The sequence below is a fragment of the Pyrgilauda ruficollis genome, unplaced genomic scaffold, assembly GCF_017590135.1.
Source record: "Pyrgilauda ruficollis isolate IOZ18807 unplaced genomic scaffold, ASM1759013v1 scaffold263, whole genome shotgun sequence".
NCBI lineage: Eukaryota > Metazoa > Chordata > Aves > Passeriformes > Passeridae > Pyrgilauda > Pyrgilauda ruficollis.
Window position 1 is genome coordinate 149,746 of NW_024523967.1, and position 15,365 is coordinate 165,110.

The 15,365-nt window shown below is 40.7% G+C and overlaps 1 protein-coding gene across 1 annotated transcript in view; it reads left to right on the forward strand.

Moving 5' to 3' along the window:
- Positions 1-15,365, forward strand: part of SUSD4 (sushi domain containing 4) — a 70,011-nt gene that overhangs the window by 26,345 nt on the left and 28,301 nt on the right. The window contains exon 2 of the mRNA XM_041471334.1: positions 14,534-14,746. Coding sequence (XP_041327268.1) covers positions 14,534-14,746 — 213 coding nt within the window. The remainder of the gene's footprint in view (positions 1-14,533; positions 14,747-15,365) is intronic.

The following is a 15,365-nucleotide window of genomic DNA, read 5'->3' on the forward strand; positions in this document are numbered from 1 at the left end:
TTCATCTCATGGGCAAAGAGAGCGCAGTGGCTGTTGCTGCAGCTCAGCTTCCACATGCTACCTGTGCAAAGGGGATGGGACAGACACCAGCTCCAGGTGGCCTCTGCCAGCCTTAGAAGTGGCACTGATCCTCCCAGCTGCCAAAGCAAGGACTGGTTTTAAGTAGTGCCCTTCCCATTTGTACACTGGTAGTTTGTGCTGTCCAGTTCATTCATTTTCTGTAGGTCATGAGCAAGTTGTGCTCCCTCCTTGTGGTGTTCTGTCTCTCCCCTTTCACTCTAAAAGCTGCCCACAAACACAGCAGCCGTAATACACAGCTAAAGCCCTTTAAATGGCCTAGTGTGTTATAAAACTGGCAAATTTTCCATAGAAGAATCTACAACAAAAAAACACAACCAAAGTACAGCGAAATTTGTGAGTTATAACTGGATTCTTATACAGTTGTGATTCCTGTGAGGATTTCACAGTTTTGCTGGAGTTTGTAATGGTAGATGAGATAGGTTCTGAAGTGTTTTAAGCTTTCTCCCCAAAGAGAAAATTCATTACACAGTGTCATTACCAAAAAGAATATAACTCTTCCTTGCCATTATAAATCACACAACAGCAATTTCCTCCCTTATTTGAGTAAGTTGGGTTTCAAAAGTAAGTGTAACCGCGGGGGTTTTTGGCACCAGATTAAGTTTACGTGATTACTGATTAAATGAGTTGTAAAAAAAAAAAAAAAAACTGAACTCATTCCAATTTGGAGTATCTGTTCTTGTATTTTTTCCATACCAAGTACAACACTAATAACGCTGAGAGAGCATCCCTTGCCTCCTGAGGGAAAGATGAGATGTTTCAGCCAGGATTGCATATAGAAACTTTGAGAAGTAGCAGTTTGCTCAATTTTTCCATGAGATACAGTTATTTTACCTCAGTCTTCACTCAGTTTCCAGATAGACTTGTGTATGTGGGGTACTCTGTGTAAAATTGTATCTATGACATAGGAAATACACTGAGTTTTAAAATGCTCAAGGACATATATCTATACAGGTTCTCCATTAAGATAGTGAAAAATAAAAACAATACAGGGTTATCATTCCTATATCCATGCCTAGTTTCAGCAGGTTGCTGATCAGGCACAAAATGCTGCATTTTATGATAGTAGATCTAAATGCTTGGAGGACAGGCCTGCTTTGTGAGTGGGAGAGAACTTTAGGTAAAGCCATGTGTGATATCTCAGTGAAGGAACCTGCAGCTACCTGTGGAGGTCACTCCTGCCTGATGTGTGTCAATTGATATGTCTTTGGTGAGCAGCAGGTGGGCTACCAAGTGGCTTGTGTCAGAAATCAGGAGCAGAGGGACTTCTTTTCATCGCAGGAGTAAGTATTTCTTAACAATAAGTCAGGTCAGATCAATGGAAGGCTCTCTATTTATAGGTACAGCAACATATTCACAGAAAATTATGACGTGAAAAAGTTGGCTTTTTCCAGGAGCAAATATAGTTAAAAGATTAACATTTTCTGTCCAAGGTTAGGGCAGACTATGTCTGAGACTACCAAGTGTGGAAAGATGCTTTCTTGTCTGTGGATTTTATTGCCAAAACTCAAAGACCTCATGGAGAGCAATCCTCAAAGGGAAAGCAGCTTGGTCTGGCAAGAATAAATTAATTAAATGGAGTTTTGAGGTGGGATTTAAAATACAACTGGACTTGAAAGGGGAAAAATGGGGAAATAAGAAGGTGTCATAAAAAGCCAAATTCAAGCTTGAGAAAAAACAAAGCAGTCAAAACTATATCCTGGGGAGAATGTGGAAGAAAATTAGGACACAGAAAAAATATAGCACATATGTTGAGGACGGATAGGCTGAGGGGCTTGATTTTCAGAAGGAAAAGAAAGGAAAACAGAAGGGAACTGGGGCTATGTTCTTACTGACCAGGGCACAGCCCAACAGGGCCTCAGCAGAGCTGGGGGGCTGGTGATGGGGTCCAGAAACAGCCTCAAAAGCAGCCAGGGGATGAACCCAGTCAGAGCAGCAGAATGTGCTGATGGGTCCAGCATTGGTCCAAGGTTCACCCAGAAGATGGGACTGGAGACAGACACAGCTACGGCATAGCCTAGACATGGTCTGGGAGCCCAAGGCGGAGCTACCTGGAGCTCCTGGCCATGAGCAGAGGGTGTGAGTGGGGCTTCCAGGTGGGGCCAGTCAGTGCCCTCAGGGAGGGCACAACCTTTCTTTTAATACAGCTGATTTTAATACAGCTAATACCATTATTACTGGGAATAATGGCAGAGACCTTACTGGGAATAACAGAGACATGGTATTTAAGGCAGTTCTAGAAAGACAGTTTTGGCACTGGATCAAATCATGGTTGGGTGACTCCCATCAATCAGAATGGAAAGGAAGAAAAGAAAATATTTTAATAGAGGGGTTTGGAAGGCAGCACCCAGCAGAGCCACAAAAGAAAGCTAAATAAGGATAGAGGAGATACAGAAACAAAGGGGCATTATTGTCCTTAGGAGGACAGTAAGATGGGTAATGATGAAGAAAAAAGCGTCATCATACGGTGGTGGTCAGGGAACTGATGCAGGGACCATATCAATGTTCTTTTTCTACCAGCATTATCAACAACCAAGCTCAGAATTTTATTGTGAAACTGGTTCTGAGTTATTGGAGGCAAAAAATAGCTATGTATTTCATGTGTAGCAAAGACAAGTAGTCTTGCCTAATCCAGCAAGGCCTCCAAGAATTTTGTAAGAATTGGGGGTGGGGCACTGGCACAGGTTTCCCAGAGAAGCTGTGGATGCCCCATCTCTGGAAATGTTCAAGACCTGGTTGGAGGGGGCTTTAAACAACCTGCTCTAGTGGGTGTCCCTACCCATGGTACAGGAGGTGGAACTAGATTGTTTTTAAAATTTCTTCCAACCCAAACCATTTTATGAATCTATAATTTCTGCCCTTCCTAAAGCAGTTATCTTTGGTCTCAAACAAGGTTCAAGATAGTGTCAGATCATGTAAAATAAAAATCTTTCAAGATGGTCAGAAACTGAAAGTGGAAGTATATTTAGGCATGTTCAGCTCACTTTTGGCAATTATGTTGTAATTTTAACATTGTAATTGTAAATTGTAATTGTTGAAACGCTGGACTCAGCACTGACTGACTGGGGTTTGGCTTTCTGCCCACCACTGTCCCATTAGCCTGTGCTGCTTATGACCTCTGTTTGTTTCAATGCCCCTCATAGATGCTGGTAATCTATAAGTCTGTTTTCATTACAAGGTAATCTGCAGCCTGCTTATAGCAATTAGAAAATCATATGGAATCATTAGATTACAACTGGCATGCTGTAGTCACAATGGCTGCTGGAAGGCCATGCCTACATAATAAGCTGCTCAACTAACTCAGTTATTTGTGGTACGTTTCTAGAAAGAGGTTGTAAATACAAAGTGTAGATATAATAATTAGGAAGAACAAGATTGTCTAAATAACCCAACTGCTCTTGCAAGTCAGGAAGCTTGATGTGCTGCTCCTATCAAGGAGACTGCAATTCCCCAAATGCTGGAAGGCAGGCTTGGAAAACCGTGCATGGAAAGAAACGGCTGAGCCAAATGTTTTGTAAAAACCAAGTAAGATTTGAAGAGAGAGACCCTGAATTAAATCAGGCAACCTATTATGTGTGTGGCTGGAGTCTGCTGTAAAGAAGGAGCCAGACTCCAGCATTTATTTAAGTCTGCTTACTATATAATTCAGGGTAGTGAGGTAAACTAAGGATGAAGCATTAGCTTCAGCATAGAATTTTTATTCTGATCACTGGAGCCTAAAGTTATTAAAAGAACAAACTCAGTTATGATATCCTAGGGGACTGGCACACGTATAAATCTGGATATGCTGCCTGTTTCTCTCAAAGCATATGTATGGATCTGTGTGCTGCCTGCTCTTTATTTTAACTAGGTTTGCTGCAGCTGTTGTTCTGAAAAGAACCATCTAACACTCTGGGGAAAGAGAGGCTTCAGAAATCCTCAAATGAATATCTATTAAGAAAAATAAGTTTCAAATAAATTGCTTGTGTATATGGTTAAAACTCCTATCCTTTGAATAACAGCAAAGAACTATCACTTCACTAGCTCTAGACTTTTCCTAGTTCCCAGTTAATCAACTTACAGTACCATAACAACTTAATAACAGCTTATTCTTCCTCTGTTTCTTCAAAATGATGAAAACCTATTTTCTTGAAAGGTAGGGACATGAATGCTTTCTGAAGAACAAAAACCCATAATCTTTACATTTAACTAGCATATGTGATTTTCAGATTGGCTTTTATGAAAATATTTTAAGCATCAGGTAGCTCAACAATACCTATTATCTGTGCACAAGAATACCCTAACTCTCAGTATTTCAACTGACTAATAATGATCTGTGTACATTATATAAATTGTACAAGACTTGATCTGACAGGCTCGACTTCAGTGTTTGTGGATATTCTCAGTTCAGTCGAAGAAAGGACAGAGACAATTTCTCCCAGGCTGAGCCTGGGAATCTTAGACAAAAGAATTCAAACAATTACTATCTCTCTTTCTGTAACCATTGTTTATAGTTATGGTTCTCCACAATGTGCTATTCATAGTCACCAATAATGTGAGATGTTTCTACTTTGAGACCAATCAGGTCCCACTTAGCAAGTGAGACTATAAAAGCTCGCAACTTCTTGCTAATAAAAGAAATTATTATTTTGCCTTCTGAGCCAGCTGAAGACTGGAGTCTTTCTTTCCATCCCTGACTTAACAGTGTCAAGTGTTGTCAACACTGAGTACATTACAGAGTCTGTAGTTTTTAGAGTTGTCATCAGAAAAAAACAAAAAAAAAAATTAAAAAAAAAGTCAGGTTTTCTGATCCAAAAGGTAAGGCCATTAACCTTTGAGGAGGCTCTCACAGTGTCTTACCGGCCTCCAAAGTTGTCCTGTGAGGCACTGCCTATCTCTGTTGCCTGTGACTGAGGCTCTCTCCCTCTCTTCCCTCTTGTTCCTCTCCAGTTCCATGTTTTATCTTTCTAGAAACTCTACTGGGCTGCTGCTTGTGTTCCCATCTCCTCCTCTCTGACCTGCTAGTGGTATCACCATCCAAAAGTTGTCAGTCACCTTCCAGGCTATCATATTTTTGTGTGTCCCTACATCGCAGTTTTGTACCTTAGCCAAGTATCTCCTGCTGTTCCTGCTCCAGTTCCTTTGGTTTCACTTCCATCCTCAGCTTCGTCCTCTTCTGCCTAAGTTCACTGCCATCGAACCAAAATGGAGCAACTTCCAGTATCTTCCTAAGACACTATCTGTAATATTCACAGATTAAAGGGAAAAAATAAAGAAAACCACAGGATTTGGCAATCAGGGACTTGGTTCTCTCACTTCAAAAATTTGAGATTTTAGAGTTGTTTTAAGGTAGTGACGTTAAAAATATTGGAGGTATGATATAAAATAAAGCATAGTTGTACTAAAAGAAAGGTCAGAATAATCTGTTACTCTTCTGAGAAAACAGCTGGTTTCCCAAGGATGAAAAATGTAGCAGATGTCCACCTTGACTTTTGTAAACTGCCACTAGGAAAAGTATTTGTGAAGATTTAGGTTCAGGGAAGAATTGGAGAATTGATAGAAAACTGACTAGAGAGAAAACATTGAAAGGGGAAATACTGGACCAGAGGGGACTTTGTAACACCAGTGATTTTTTGGTGGTGCCACAAAAATTAAGTGTGCCAGTGGAATTTTTTTTTTTTTTTTTTTTTTTTGCTATATTTCCTAAGGGTTGCGTGTCTAGACTAAGATTGTTTAAACTAACTCATGGTAATTAATTTTTTCCAGAGTGCTAAGAATATGGGACAATATTTAGATACTGCTTTTTGAAAAACACACCCCACCCATAACATACTTGAAATTATGGGTATATTGTTTTATTTGTCACATTTTTATTAGTAGCTTTCTATGCTGTTATTAATCCTAAGGCTGGATTCCCACATTAACAGTATTGCAACTCTAATGAAATCCTAAGACACCTAATATATAAAATGTTACATCTGAGGATGAAAACAGAAATGGGGTTGGTTGGTTTAAATCCAAGTAATGAGGTCACTTTTTCATTTAAATCAGTAAAACAAAATCTTGGCATAAGTGATGTATTAATATTTTATAGTCTGGATTTTTACATATTTAATTTCTTATGATGATGCTTATGGGTCACCAGCCCACAAGAACATATTGGCAAGTATCATCTTTATTACAGGGCCTTACCAGCAAAATGAATAGGAGGATGTGTTAGGTATTTGCCCATTTACTGAAGCATATAGAGAGCTTTTACTGTATTCTTGCTTTTATTATGGTAAAAGGTGGTGTTTGATTATTTTTTAAAACTAGATTGTTTAAAAAATCAGTCATCCTTGTCAAGCCATGTTTACAATTTTTTATAGATAGAAATTAGAATAAGTAAATGAAATAGGAACTGGAATAAATAAAATAGATAGAAATTAGAATTCACGGATGTTCAAGGTTCCAATAAGAAATGTGGAACTACCATTTCCAAGAAGAACCATTTTAAAGTAGTTTAAATTACCTTAAGGATAATAAATATGCACACAGATAAGCTTATTTAAGCACATTTTGTATTGTAAATTAACTTAGAAACATGAAATATTAATTGGAAATTGAAGAAGTCGTTTATTTTCACATGCTTCTTTTTCACAGAATAGGAAAAAACCTCTCTGGTTTTATACCTTTTTTAATTTCTTGTGGAGTTTGCAGCTTGAATAAAACTAGTCATTAAACTGAACTAACTGAATAAATGGAGATTCAGAAAATATTCACCCTATATTTGCAGAAAGCTGGCCAAACTTTGTCTTCAGGTTTTTAATTATTTCTACCTAATACTTGATTTGAGCTCAGCCCAGTCTAGGCCTCAGAGTACCAATTTAATAATTTTAAATGTCTTTGTTGGAAAAATAAATATCCATTTTAAAAGTTTAGGAGCTGGGAGGAGGTTGTGGGATTTATTGTGTGGTAAATGGGCTTTTATTCACCCTGAATCATATCCCAGCATAGCCATGGTAACTTTCTGTAACAGAAACACAGAAGACATGAACTCTGTCAGTAGAATGAGCAGCAAATTTGCTTTCTGCCTTTTGTTTTTCGTTTAAGTGATGGTAAGTTCAGAGGATCACAGAGCAGCTTAGGACATTTCATAATGGTTCATAAATTATGCAGTCAGACTTGTTGGATTACAAAAGCCTGGGAGTAACAAGTACTTCTTGCATTATAAATGAAATGGCTTATTTACAAATATGGCATGGCTATATTAATTGTGAGAAGTTGTGATTAAAGGGATAAGCATGTGCTGCTTAAGATGTTAATTAGAAGAAACTCATTTTCCAGAAGAAACAAATGCATCTTTTTAGTTTGCTGTGGGTTTACTGAAGTGCTTTGCTGACTGTATTCTGAACCACCTTCTTCTTCCAGCAATTTTAAATGTTTTTTCCTCATGTATTAGCCTAATAGGCAATAAAAGAAGGCAATAAAAGAATCCTGCATCAAGGTTCACATCCAAAATTCAAACTGGTGATGGTTTTCATGGGTAGGAAATTCAGCTTGTTCCCTGCTGTATGACACTGGTCAGGCACCAGTTGGGGTGTGCTGTCAGTTGTGGGTGTTGAATGGTAATTGGAGTAACTAATTGGAGGCTTGACCCCTGAAAGAAAGGTGCTGTTTTTACATCTGCAGTCATCTATGCAGGGCCCAGGAACCTGCCCTGTTGGCATGCTACAGCTTGTGCTTCTTTCTCCCTGGTGGTATTCCAGGCAGAAGCAGTTCCTGGATGGCTCCTAGAAGATCCATTTTGTCCTCTGAGGACACTTTATTTTGCTTGTGGCTCCTCACGTTCCATCCTCTGTACCCTCTCTGGAGGGAGCAGCAACTATTGGCCTCTCTAGGGAGATGTCAGTTTGTTTTGGCACAAAAATGCCCAGGTGAAATAAATGGGCAGGAGATCTTTCTCCTTTTTTAATGCCTTTATTAAAGAGATTCAGCTGAGGTGGGGAGAAATCGGGTTGCGCCCACGCCGCCACTGTCCCCAAGAGTGGCACGGAGGAGGAGGGTGATGCAGCTTTGTCCGCTGGTCTGCAGGCAGAGCTGGGGACTGCGTCTTCATAAGAGATTAGCAGATTCCTGCTTTTCGGTCCAACACTTCGGGTCCCCTCCTTAGTGAACATCCTTTCAGGTCAGGGTGAGAAGCAAAAAGGATCCAAGCAGGCACTGGACTACGTGCCCATCCTTAGACATCACCTAGGTCCCCTAATTCTACACTGGCTCGTTGTTTTTAGGGGTTTTCCTGGAAAACGGGAAGATTTGGAGCAATGCATTTCTCATCTGCATATGAGGTCTCAGGCCACTCCCATTCTCCTGGTGCTGCAGTGTCCAGGTGTTGCTCCGGGCAAGCATCAGGAGGAGAATGGCTAAATCACCAACCATTAACAGGCAATTGAAGAAGAACTCTTAACAATGAAGCTAACTTAACAGCAACCGGTCTAACCTCTAACCGGTTTTAACTCTGCAACCTTAAACAAAAATAGATACTTTTTATTCATAACACAAGGGCTTGTCATACATGAGTAGGGATTTTAAGGTTGAGCTGATCATTGCCCTTAGGAGCATTTCTGAGTGACTGCCCCTTTCCAAGGGCCCATTGAGAAGAGGAGAAAGAAAGGTGGTGGGCATGGTGGTGGGCAAGGTTTGGGATCACAGTGGTCTTCTAGGAGACAGCAAGGGCAGGTTGGGGGTTGGCTGACAGTGGGTGGTGGTGAAGGAGGATGGAGAACACAGGTGGGAGGCCGTGGTTGTGGGAAAAGATGAAAAATCAGAAGAATGAGGAACTGCAAATGAGTCAACTTTTCTGCCTTTTGAATGACCAATTGCCTCTCTTGGAGTCTGCTCCCCTTCATGCAGGGCTTGCATGTTCATTTTTTACTGCAGATGGGTCCATTTGGTGCTCATGAACTGCATTACACGCTGATTTTCTTTTTTCTGCTATGATGCTCTTGTATTATAAGAAGGATGAAGTAGCTTAATGGTGTTCTTGATTTGATAGATCAATTCCTGACTTAAGCAAAATACCTGCCCTTGGAGGTCTTTTTTGCTGTTCTGTTTCTCCTACAAAGTAATTTGAGCTTCTCTGTTTCTTCCAGTGGCTTGTTAGGCTGCCCTGGGTAAGGCTTAGCCCACTGAGGAGGGATATGCAGCCGTGCTGGCTGCTTGGGAGCATGTTCTGCAAGAATAGCAAGGGAGGCTGTGATTCACATCCTAAACAGGGCAGGGCTTTACAAAGCTGCTGAAATCTCAGGGAAGCTTAAGCATTACTGACACTTCAGGGATTAAGGAGAGTTTAGATTTTAGAAGGCATTTCACTAATGAAATCATAGCTTTATAAGTAAATTTCACTTCCAAGTCTAGATGCTAATCGAAGCACATCCTTCCTTTCTTGTTCCTAGGGTACATGGATAGTTCAATTAACATCAGCAACATCAAGGAAGCATAAATGGCCAGAGGCACACAGTGCTGTGACTGCATGGCTTTCACAGAAACGGGGCAGAAGCTCCTGAAGGGATGAAAATGACTTTTCCTTTGTACAAGACAAGGAAGCCCTTGGCATGCTTGCTCTTGTGGCCCTTTTATTTTAGTCCCAGAATGGCTTTTTACTGAGAGCTGGCCTAAGATAACCTGCTCCTGCAGTGTTTACAGACTCCTTCTAAAATGTGTGTGCAGGCAGTCTGGTCCTGCCACAGTCTGTGAAGCCTCTGCCTCCCCCTGCTTCTGGTTGAGAGAGATTTAGTGAACCCAGATGTAGGTGTTGATGTACAAGAAGCCCATTCTCCATCCTGCTGAAGACAAACACTGAAAATACTCTCTATCTTGAATATTATTGCACATTATGTGCCACTTTTCATTCACTGGATGTATGCAACAAAATGAAATGAGAGTGATGCCTCTGTTTAAGAATGAGTGCAGCCAGTTCTGAGCTCACATGCATCATCAGTATGTCAGTGAAATGTTTTATAGCAGCTTTAGAGGCAAAGAAGTTAATAAAATCTGGATTAGAAATCACCTTGCCAGCACCATGAAGTTACAAGGAGCTGTAAGATACAGAGGTGAGAGTAGAGGGAAACAAAGAAAAAAACGCATGAAACTGAGAAAAAGAAAAAAAGAAAAATACATATGTGGTATGAACTGAGGGGTTCTTCCTCCTGCCTTTTTTTAGGCAGGTCTGAGGCTCAGTCGTGGCTGTCATGATTTCTTGTCATCACACATGTAATGTTCCCCTGGATTCCAACATTTCAGTCTTTTCACTGGGGATGAGATGAATCCTTTTATGTTTGAGAATGTACAATGCAGATTTCTAGGAGCAATCTGATCAAGTTATTTACAGTGGTTCATTTTATACCCCAGGGAGGGCATTGCTTATTTTTCAGTCTTCTCATTAACTTTACATTATTTTACCTGACTGACAATACCAAGAAATTTAGGTAAAGTAAGCACCCATATAATCTGCTTGAGGGTTATCCAAATCAAGAGCATTGCTATTTTCTGGTTGGTCAAAGAGTAGAAATGTGGTAAATTGGTAAATACCAAACCCAAAATATATTCTGTATCAACTGCATGCTTTTTTGATGATGATGACCTTATGTGCTCATTAACCCAAGAAGACATTATTGTCCATGATATTTTACACAATATCCCTTAAAGGTGCTGTGGTATAGAAAGTCTGCAACTTGGACCAAATATTAACCTATTCCGATTACTGAAATAGTCAGTTCCAGCAGTAATTGTGTAGTCTTTACTTTAGGGATTTAAAGCCATGCAATAGCATCCCATAAAGTTGCTGCTAATGGTGTAGTATTGATTATGATGGCTGCTGCCCTTACTAAATTTTTACTATATAGGCAACATGAAAGTTTTCTACTTTATTTAACAAGTGTGTTGTATAATTTTTACTGGTAGCTGGTAATGATGATTTCCCCTTTCCTTCTTTTAACCATGAGAAAGTCCAGTAATCTTCTTTTCCTCAAAGACTCATTGAAGGGTTTGTCAAGAAACAGAATCCATTGTAGTTCTAAGTTGCTTTCTATCTTATTTGATAGACCTATTTTCTGAAGGATAGCAGTTTTTTATTATAGCCAAAAGATTGGCTTTCTCTTCCAAAGACTTATATGATGGCTCTGGCTGAGAAGATTTTTGGCTTTTTTCATCAGGTTCTAAAGGGACTGGAGCATAAGATGTCTATAGCATCTCATCTATAATGTAGAATTACTCCTACCATTAGAAAGTTACTGTGTCACAACTTGGAGTAGCTGCTCTTAAATGCATAGTTTTGAAAAAGAAAAGAAAACAAAGATTGTGAGAAAAAAATTACCAAGCTGTATCTCATTGAAGACATGTATTTAAAAATTTTTGATAGGGTGGAGGTTAACTAGATGAGATTATATGGAAAGGATTATTATGTAAAGGGTCTAATTCTGCTATTATTAAGAAGAACTGGAAGATAGCAATTCTGAGGTATGTTTGAGCATTATTGTTCTTGAATATTGTACCAGAAAGTTTATACTTAAATTGGAAAAGGCTGATGGACTTAGCTGTCTGCTAAATAAGCTGTTGAAACTTCACCACAGCTCTTGTGCAAGAGAGAAGCAGCTCTGGTGAAAATCAGAGCAATTCCTGGCTTCTCTGGATGGTGGCAGTTGCTCCTTTAGAACATCTGCAGTGCCTGTTGTGCACTGGGAGATCCTCAGCACAGGGGCAGCCTCCCCACACCTTCCTCATACGTGTCCTTCCTCCTTCCCAGACCCAGCACAGCCCTGGCTTCTCTGCTTTGTGCCTGGATCATCTACACTTTCATAAAGATGCCTTCCACTGTTTCCAGCAGGACTTTGGGCAGTGTCTACTGTTGCTATCTATGAAGCTAAGATGGGGTTAGGGTTTTGTTTGCTTTGCCTTTATGGCTTTACCATGAGATACTACCTTATTGTATGTGCCATCTGCCTAACTGGCTCTTCCCTGAGGCTTTTTCCTTCTTCCTTGCTTCAGGAACAAGCTAGGAAGTGGTGATCCTGTGCTGAGTCCATGTGTCATCTCTTATGCAGTAACTGAATAACAGCTGGCTACTGGCTCTGTAGAAACCAGAGGGTGCATAATTCAATTTTCCCATTCATGTTCCAGTTTCTACTTGGGAATTCCCCTTGGGGATAGATTTGTCTGCTTGCTAACTGCACTCAAGAAAAAGAACCTGAGAGACCAACACACTGCAAAAGGATCCCAAGGAGGAACGGAAATCTTTCGTTCTGAAGGGTCACCAGAAAAGTCGCAGTAGGGTCACAGAATTAGCCTGCTCCAGGGAAAAATACATCCTTGCCTTCCATGTCCGGTTTGTGCTGACAAGCACAAAATCTCTAACTTTGCATATTTGACTGTATGAAAACTGAGAAATTACTTGGCTCATTTTTTTTTCTAGGCAAATTGTGTGTGGCCTCAGCACTTTTCCTTTGTTGTTGCAGAGGCAAAGTAGTAGGCAGCAGTGTACTCTTCCCTGATGCAGCTAGTGAGAAAGGACACATATCTCAAGGTGCATTACAGTATTCCTCGCCTGACTGCAAATTCTGAGATTACTGAAGTAACAAAATTGATCTAAATGTCATGTTATCCCTTGGTTTAATGGGAAATAATTAAGATCTTTGCTGACATTATTAAAGGACATGGGCTTGCTGTCTGGAGCATAAGAAGCTTCTTTTTAATCTCCAGTAAAAATGGACAGCCTTTCTCTGTTAATAAGTATTGCCTACAGTGTGTAATCCCATTATCATGATGACTGTGCTTCTCCTTGTTCATCCCATTGGCAAATGACAGAGAGTCTGAGGTGATTTGCACTGGAGGACTTGAGCTGTGGCAGATGAGCAGGCATGGATGGAATTTAGGGATGTGTTTGACTTGGTCACTGCACTGATGCTTCAGTTCCCAGGATGAACTGCACCGGATGGAGGAGTGAAGCTGCACAGCAGCAGCTGCTCTGCTGCTCTTGTGATGTTTCAGCCAGGAGAGAGGATGCTGGGGAAGTGGAGAGGGAGATCCATGGGTGTTGGAGTACTGCAGAGGGGCACAGGGTGGCTGTTGGTCATGGAATTCAGGCTGGGTTCTGTCCATCACGTCACCTCCTGAGAATTATAGCCTGGTTGGGGAGTTTGGCACAGGACCTGGAAATCAGGAATGTGCATTCCACCCTGGTGACTCCACAGTGTGTCCTGCCTCTGGTCACAGGAGCAGGTAATGGGACATAGGACACAAGTGGCTTGGTGTAGGCCTCCTACTTCTCCACTAGCAGCTGTCAGCCAGGGGACTGAGCAGAGACATTCAGTGCTCAAATGCAAGAGCCCTTCATCACCTTCAGTCCTCTCCATTTGGCTGCCACAGTGTCACAATGAGCCCTTGGCAGAGGGAATGATTTAGCCTTGGGAAATGGAGATTTATTTCAAAAAGTCCTTTACTGTAATATCTGCCTTCTCTCTGACTGCCCCACGGAGGCATCTCATCATGCAGGAAGTAGCTGAGGCTCTCTGATACTATTCTTTTAAAATCAAAACATTAAAACTACCATGCAATGATTTTCACATTTTCCAGGCATCCCTCCCGCTGGCATTAATTGCCCCCCTGCTGTTCCTATTCCAAAGCTATTTGCTCTTTCTGTATGCAGCCCTTGTTCACTGCTGCACTAAACCTTTGCTGCTTTGCAGTAAAAAAAGCTTCCACTTATGCAAATTGAAATGAGTTTGATAAAGTGATAAACAGTCACATTTATTGATTGCAACTGTTGGGGTTTAGTTTGTTATTTTACAGTTAATTTTGTAGAGGACTTTACAAATTCCCTTCTGGTGTCAATGAAGTCATACAGCACTCTCATAACAGTGTTTGGAAAGTGTGGTAGGACCACCAAGCCAAAGAGATAAGGGGGTTACATTCATCCAATGTCACAGTGTCCCTTTCCCCTGTGGCAAATCTCCCTCCCATCTTGAAATCTCCCTGTACTTAGCAATTCTCCTATTTCAATTACTCTGTCTTTGGATGGCAGTTAAGTTTCATGCTCTTTTATTTCCTCTTCCTCTCTGCTTCTGACACATTATTGTTCTTACCAGTGGCTGCACGAGGCCTCCAAACTCCTACAGTCCCCAGAAGTAATTACAGACACATTACTGAGCAATCCCCACTGGTAGGCTGGGTCAAGTGCTTTATTTTTACCCAGGGCAGCTACCGAGGAGTGTGATTGACTTTTGCTTCCCCAGTAGCTGCATGAAAAGACAGGAGTACTTCTGTCGCCTGAGCATTTCAGTTGGGGGTGGGTCCTCGGCCAACCCTGGAGTAGCTGGCACCCAAGCAGGGTTGCTAGTGATCAATATGGAAGGTACAAGGTCCTCGTGAAGATAATGGATACAGACAGAAAAAGCATGAGGAGTAAATGAGCACAGTTGGATTGTATCTTTGTCTGACGCAGGATTTGATGATCTGCAAGCGTGTGCTGATCCTGGGGCTCCTGAACATGGCTACAAGACACCCAGCGCAGGTGTTTTCTTTGAAAGCGTGGTGGTCCGGTTCCATTGCCAAGAAGGATACAGGCTCAATGGTACTTCCAAAAAAATTTGTGTGAGACACTTCAATGGCTCCCTGAGCTGGAAACCCAGTGATAAACCTGTGTGCCTACAAGAAGGTAAGTCAGTTTTCTTCAAGCTGTTCACCACGTCAGTTCTTCTCACTTGTCCATGTACCATGTCTGTGTGTCTCTGGACAAAACAAAAGGCTGGAGTCCATTTCACTGTGTCTTATTGGATACATCCTTTAATTTTCCATCCATAATCCTCCTTTGTCAGTTAAATTTGTACCATGAGAAGCTGTGTGTATTGAAAGGAACATAATGAAATGTGAAAACAGGATTTAACCTCCGCTTTTAACTAGCTACAAATTGATGCAGAGAGGAAAAACAACCTCCATTGTAAGTTAACTGTAACTATTTATTAAAGCTGCCCACTTAATATTCCTTTCTCCAATATTTTACTAGGAAAATACAATCAATTTCCAGTGCTACTGCTCCTGCTAATCAGGCATTTTAAACAATAGTATTTGTTGATGTATGCATGAGTCAAGTAGCAAAATTGAATACATAGAGCCTGCAAAAGATTAAAGCCAGGGTAGAAGTTTACTCTGAGATAATTCGGACTATTATGGCATAAACCAATTTATTTTTATTATATATTTGAAACTGTATTTGGTTTTAAATACTTAGGATGTTACATTGCTTTCTTCTTTTTGGTCTTAGAGGCAGGATTGAT